Genomic DNA, 7,454 nt, shown 5'->3' on the forward strand with positions numbered 1-7,454 from the left:
GGACAAGCATCCATTTTCACATTTATTAATTTAAGTAAGTTTAAGTTTTAAATATTGTATGAATATTTTTTTTTGGGGGGGGGGGGGGGGGGTCTCTTTTTTTATAAGAATATTCTGGGTTAAATACAACTTTAGCTCTATTCAGATGTGAATGGATCAAAATATAGAGTAAAAACAGAAATAAAATAGTAAAATACTATTACAGTTTTAAAAAATTGTTTAATATTTTCTTAATATATATATATTTTTTAATGTAATTTATTTCTGTGATGGCAAAGCTGAATTTATCATCATTATTCCAGTCTTCAGTGTCACATGATCCTTCAGAAATCATTTTAAAATGCTGATTTGGTGCTCAATAAACATTTATTATTATCAATGTCAGGATTCTTTGATTAATAGAAAGTTCTAAAGAACAGCAATCAACAAAATCTTTTGTAACATTATAAATGCATGTACTGTCACTTTTGATTAATTAATCTATAATAAATGTATTCATTTCATCATTTCACTGACCTTTATGAACTTTTGTATGGTAATGTATATTTTGAGGTACATCTCCCAGCCCTAGTATTAATCCTCATTGAATTTAACCTGTAATATTTAATTATGAATGATTATGTATCACGCTGTTTTGCATACTGAGACGATGACTGTGTGGTCACTCTAAATCTAAAGTCTAAATCACCTGCAGGAACCGTGGCGTGCTGGCTTGACATCAGTAGATGTCACACTTTGGGAACTGATTAGTTATGCTTCTGGGTTTGTGTCTGTTTCACTGGATAAGCTTTAGCCTTCAGGTGCTGGTAAAACTTTGAGGCTTCCAGGCCATTTTTGCAACTCTGAAAGGCCCATAATTCAATATGCAGGGAAAAAGTTGGGTATGTTGATCAAAGTCCTGAAATGATCAGACTGATAAACACTAGACACGCTTCAAAATGTTGTTTCCACCATGACCAGAGCGTGTGCAGCATTGTCTCTGCATCTTTCCTTCTGGGGGCTTAAGTGTTTGGTGGAACAATTTATTCATGAGCCTGTACACCCCTCGTTTACTTGTTTTTATGGAGTTTGCCTGCATTGCATATGAACCTTATGTAACCTCAGTTGATTTCTGCACTAATCTGCTGTTCCAGGATTAAATCTGATGGCTAATTTGGCTTCCCTGTTTGAAAATGATGCCAGGACTTATTGTTCTATTGTTTTAGGCTCTTTTCAGCTGGAAGTGTGGAGGAGATCATGGAGAACCTTAAGAAAGATGGCTCTGCTTTTGCACTCAAACAGACTCGGGTAAATTCAGGGATGGTGACTAAACACACACACACACACACACACACACACACACACACACACACACACACGACTTCACCCAAAACTGAAAATAATTTACTCAACCCAATGTCATTTCCAAAACCCTTAAGAATTTCTTTGTTCTGTGCAACAGAACATAGATTCAGAAGTCTATGGAATAAACTGCATGCTTTTCATTTAGACCACTTTTATAAGGTTTTTTGTTACTTAGAAGTTTAAGTCCCAGTCCTCATTCACTTTCATTATATTGAAAAGAATGGCCAGGACTTTACCTTTTTTGTTTTACAGAAAAAAACTAAAGGTTATACATGTTTGACACAACATGAGGTGAATACATTGACATATTTTCACATTTTGTTTTTTTTTTACAAATTATTCCATTAATTTCCACAATAAGTTAGCATGCACATAAGACCTGCCCTGTACCAAACCCACACGTTTTTTGCCCTTATTTTTTAAAGTCTCATAAATGTAATATTAAAATCTTTTTTAATGAGCTGCATTATTTCATATATATATCCAACACAAAACACCTTGAACAAAAGCGATTCATATTTCATACAAAGGCTGTTATTTTGAACTTTATATCGTATGATGGTTTGATATAAGTAGATATTTCATGAAAATATTAAGCAGCACAACATTTTTGGCATTGATAATAAGAAATGTTACTTGAGCACTGAAAGATTATGTGACACTGAAGACTGGCATAATGGCCTCTAAAAAAATTCAGCTTTTCCATCACAAGAATGCATTTTTAAATAGAAAACAGTAAATTGTAATGATATTTCACAGTATTACTGTTTTTGCTGTACTTATGATCAAATAAATGCAGCCTGGTTGAGCATAAGAGATTTCTTTTAAAAACATAAAATTTTACCTGTAAATGGGTGTGTATAAACACAGTATATGCAAATCAATATCAAATAGCTAGTATTTCAAATATAAATGTTTTGCTCAAAAGACTTGCTTCGCCGTTAAAAAAAAAGCACCTAATTTGATAGTAAAGTGTCCTTTGGATATCCACTTCAGAATCTCACCATAATTATAATTTTATCCAGATACTATCTACTGATTTATAAATACTATGACTTGGATATACTACTAGGCACATACTGTTTCACCTAATGTATAGTATAAAAGTAGGCATATTCGGATGTTAAGGGTATGTCTCACACTTCGTCCCTGCATGAAAGCGAGCCGTTAATTCATTTTAAGTCCCAAGTGCAAGTGATATTTTTATGGACTTCATAAAATGACACTGCAATAGGGAAGGCCATGGCGGGGTTTGGCTTGTTATTCTTTATACAGGAGTGTTTCCACATCCTGCTCCTGCAGCTGGATAAAAGAGTGTGATGGTTTCCGGCATATTTGGCGAGATAAACTAAATGAGCGTGTATGGCTTCTCATTTGAGGTCTGCATGCTCTCTGCTCCATGCAAACCCTCTCTCGTATTGCGTAATGGGCCCTGAATCATATTATATCTCATTAGTATTTCAAAGCCATTCTGTTTTTTCTCCCATAGCGCTACTTTGCCATGCATCACTTTGTTTAGAGTGAGCTGTAGAAAGGAAATTGATGTTTGGCATCGTGACGTTTCATTGTTGAAAATGTACATTTGCTGTTGCTCAATAAATGTGTGGACTGCTATTTGTTATTAACTGAAATTCTGTTTCCTGTGTTGTCCTTTCATGACCTAAACAAAGTTACAATACAAATAATCACAATACTTGAAGAAGAACATGCTGCTGAAGAAAGAAACTATGAAGAGCATGCTGTTTGCATTGAATGTGAGGTTTTATGTCAGAGCAGGTCATGCAAGCTTCTCTCCAGCCACATGGACTGGTCCTCTGCTCACATGTGGCCACTTTTTATCAACAGTACACTTTGACTTGGCTATTACCCTTATGTAACCTCCCTGTTTGCACGTAAAGATCTTGTGTGAACCACTTCATGTTCTTCCCGGCTCACACTATATATTTTCCCAGAGTTACCCCCACTTATTTGCAGTCTCATCGGAATTGGATTTCACTGGAATTATCCGCACACACACACACACACACACACACATTGGATTTGGCACAGGCTTTACGCCGGATGCCCTTCCTGATGGAACCCAGCACTGAGAGTGCTGGAACACACACACACACACACTCCTATGGCCAATTTGGCATATCCAATCCACCTAACCTGCATGTCTTTGGACTGTGTGAGGGGAAACCGGAGCACACTCTGACACAGGGAGAGCATGCAAACTCTATGCAACATGCACATTTTATTTTTTCATTACTGAAATTTTTATTTTTCTATTGAATTTTACAGATTCTGGCCAAAATGTCACCAACCTCTCTGAAGTTAACTTTGAGGCAGATTCAGGAAGGAGCAAAGATGAGTTTGCAGGAGGTGCTGGTGATGGAGTACAGACTCAGTCAGGCCTGTATGGTATGTAATGCAATTTTATGTAAATGCAGTGCTTTATAATTTCATTACCTAAATCAAATCAGCTACAGCTGTGTTGGTGCTTTTTATGCCACTTATTAGTTTAGGGGAAGTATTTGTGTTATTCATGTCATGAGTTTTCACTCTTGCTTTGCAGAGAAGCCATGACTTTTATGAAGGAGTCAGAGCGGGTAAGATGGATATTTCTTTAGAAATTCATATAATCATATAATTCAAGTAAATTTGCTCCTATGGATAAACAGTAAACAGTTTAAGGATTGGACCAAATGTCATTTTAAGAATTGACTCCCTTTCAAGTCATGGTTTGAAATTTGAATGGAATTGGCCACACCCACAGGATGTTTAATTCAATTTGTAACAGTAAATTCCTCTTTGTGTCATTCAAATTCACAGACATTATTTCCCAGAAAGCTTTAATTTACTAAAATGTAGTGTTCCTTGACAGTAATCCATAATATTGAAGTCTTGTAATTTACTAAATGCAAAACATACTGTACACACACATACATACAGGTCCTTCTCAAAAAAATTGCATATTGTGATAGTTCATTATTTTCCATAATGTAATGACAAAAAATAAACTTTCATATATTTTAGATTCATTGCACACCAACTGAAATATTTCAGGTCTTTTATTGTTTTAATACAGATGATTTTGGCATACAGCTCATGAAAACCCAAAATTCCTATCTCAAAAAATTAGCATATCATGAAAAGGTTCTCTAAACGAGCTATTATCCTAATCATCTGAATCAACTAATTAACTCTAAACACCTGCAAAAGATTCCTGAGGCTTTTGAAAACTCCCAGCCTAGTTCATTACTCAAAACCGCAATCATGGGTAAGACTGCCAACCCGACCCTGTCCAGAAGGCCCTCACTGACACCCTCAAGCGAGAGGGTAAGACACAGAAAGAAATTACTGAACGAATAGACTGTTCCCAGAGTGCTGTATCAAGGCACCGCAGTGGGAAGTCTGTGGGAAGGAAAAAGTGGCAAAAACTCTGCACAACAAGAAGAGGTGACCGGACCCTGAGGAAGATTGTGGAGAAGGACTGATTCCAGACCTTGGGGGACCTGCGGAAGCAGTGGACTGAGTCTGGAGTAGAAACATCCAGAGCCACCGTGCACAGGCGTGTGCAGGAAATGGGCTACAGGTGCCGCATTCCCCAGGTCAAGCCACTTTTGGGCTACAGAGAAGCAGCACTGGACTGTTGCTCAGTGGTCCAAAGTACTTTTTTCGGATGAAAGCAAATTTTGCATGTCATTCGGAAATCAAGGTGCCAGAGTCTGGAGGAAGACTGGGGAGAAGAAAATGCCAAAATGCCTGAAGTCCAGTGTCAAGTACCCACAGTCAGTGATGGTCTGGGGTGTCATGTCAGCTGCTTGTGTTGGTCCACTGTGTTTTATCAAGGGCAGGGTCAATGCAGCTAGCTATCAGGAGATTTTGGAGCACTTCATGCTTCCATCTGCTGAAAAGCTTTATGGAGATGAATATTTGTTTTTCAGCACGACCTGGCACCTGCTCACAGTGCCAAAACCACTGGTAAATGGTTTACTGACCATGGTATTACTGTGCTCAATTGGCCTGCCAACTCTCCTGACCTGAACCCCATAGAGAATCTGTGGGATATTGTGAAGAGAAAGTTGAGAGACGCAAGACCCAACACTCTGGATGAGCTTAAGGCCGCTATCGAAGCATCCTGGGCCTCCATAACACCTCAGCAGTGCCACAGGCTGATCGCCTCCATGCCACGCCGCATTGAAGCAGTCATTTCTGCAAAAGGATTCCCGACCAAGTATTGAGTGCATAACTGAACATAATTATTTAAAGGTTGACTTTTTTATTATTATTAAAAACACTTTTCTTTTATTGGTCGGATGAAATATGCTAATTTTTTGAGATTTCATGAGCTGATTTGGGTTTTCATGAGCTGTATGCCAAAATCATCAGTATTAAAACAATAAAAGACCTGAAATATTTCAGTTGGTGTGCAATAAATCTAAAATATATGAAAGTTTAATTTTTATCATTACATTATGGAAAATAATGAACTTTATCACAATATGCTAATTTTTGAGAAGGACCTGTACACTATAGGCTATAAGGTTTTTGTGTGTGTGTGGTTTGAATTTAAATGACACAGAGAAAGTTACATACAAATTTCTATAAATGGAATTTCAATCATTGATCTAATTCTTTTTGTAAATATCCCATGTGTTCTTGATAGCATTTTAGTTAATGTGTTTTATTTAAAATATATTTTTCCCCTTTCAAAAATGAAAGGTCCTCGTGCTCTAACTTGACATTCTTGGCCACCACAACTCACCTGACTATTTTTTCCCAGAACAACCCGATTAAGGTCTGTTTATAACTGACAGATTTTTTTCCCTTCTCTACTCGCAGTTCTAATCGATAAAGACCAGAGTCCAAAGTGGAAACCTTCCACCCTTTCTGAGGTCTCAGAGCAGGCTGTAGAAGATTGCTTCAGCTCCTTGGGTGAAAGAGAACTCAAACTATAGAAACTCCACTCAAAAATCCTGCAAGTTGCTTTCATACTCCTCTGAAATGCATCAAAGAAATCTGCATTGTTATTTCTGTCAGCATAACTGACGAATGCAAAAATATTTCTGCTGCTTAGAGCTAACGCAAATGTTTTTCTGAGACTTCTGCACAGATCCGCTGATCCTTGTTGAAATGAACAATGCTGGTTTCTTGAGTAAATTCAGAGGTTCATGGGGTTTTTTTTCCACTGGGAAATGTCATTTAAAATAAGCTAACAACTGAGAGCAACCTAGTCCTATTTTAAAGGAAAAGTTTACTCAAAAATGTAAATTGTTATTATTTACGAAACCCCATTTCAGACATGTATGCTTTTCTTTTTAATCTTAGAATTTTGAAGAATCTTCATGCAGGTATTTAAATAAAATTAACTAGAAAAAGTTTCTACAAATATTCTAATTTTGTGTTCCACAAATACCAACATACATGTTTAAAATAACATGAGAGCGAGTAAATATGAACATTTCCATTTTTGGGTGAACTGTGACAATATGAATTTGCAGCTGACTCGTCAGGGTGAGCTGCTGAGAATATCTTGCCTAATTTAGAGTTGCCATTTTCCTCCATACTTTATAATCATTTGTGGAAACCCTGTGGAAAGAGAATGGCAGACAATTATTTTTTGCACATTCTGCAATCTGTGATTAACCTTGACAACCTTAACCCATACCTTAGCCGTGATTCATTTTGGCGGGATTAAAGTATTGTCATGTGGTGCATGACTACCATTGACCACAGTGTTTACTACACAAGCAGTTCCGCTGGCTTAGACTACAGACATATCAAGCCTGACAGAATACATCTGAATAATGTCAAAACAACTGTGATGTCTTGAATTCAAATTATTTAGTTCTCTTCTGCTTTGCTCATATATAATGTGTGTATGTTCATAAAAAGTGTGACCTATATTTGTGCTAAAACAAAACATAAAATGATTGTTTTTGATTTTGTTAGCAGATATGTCAAAAATTGTAACCCACAGAACCTCTCAATAAAACCAAATGTGCAAATAAATCTGGTTTTCTGCATTCATGAAGCTAATTAGCAAATTGACTGACAGACTCAATAGCATGGCAGCGGTGATATTTGTTAAAGGGATAGGTCACCCAAAAATGAAAATAATC

At 36.8% G+C, this 7,454-nt stretch overlaps 1 protein-coding gene across 1 annotated transcript in view; it reads left to right on the forward strand.

Annotated features, from left to right (window-relative positions):
- hibch (3-hydroxyisobutyryl-CoA hydrolase) overlaps positions 1-7,358 on the forward strand; it is a 37,459-nt gene extending 30,101 nt beyond the window's left edge. Inside the window, exons 11-14 of the mRNA XM_067444326.1 lie at positions 1,206-1,287; positions 3,631-3,750; positions 3,905-3,938; positions 6,175-7,358. Coding sequence (XP_067300427.1) covers positions 1,206-1,287; positions 3,631-3,750; positions 3,905-3,938; positions 6,175-6,290 — 352 coding nt within the window. The 3' untranslated portion in view covers positions 6,291-7,358. The remainder of the gene's footprint in view (positions 1-1,205; positions 1,288-3,630; positions 3,751-3,904; positions 3,939-6,174) is intronic.
- Positions 7,359-7,454: the final 96 nt, after the last annotated feature.

This window comes from Pseudorasbora parva, chromosome 5 (assembly GCF_024679245.1).
Source record: "Pseudorasbora parva isolate DD20220531a chromosome 5, ASM2467924v1, whole genome shotgun sequence".
Taxonomy (NCBI): Eukaryota; Metazoa; Chordata; class Actinopteri; order Cypriniformes; family Gobionidae; genus Pseudorasbora; species Pseudorasbora parva.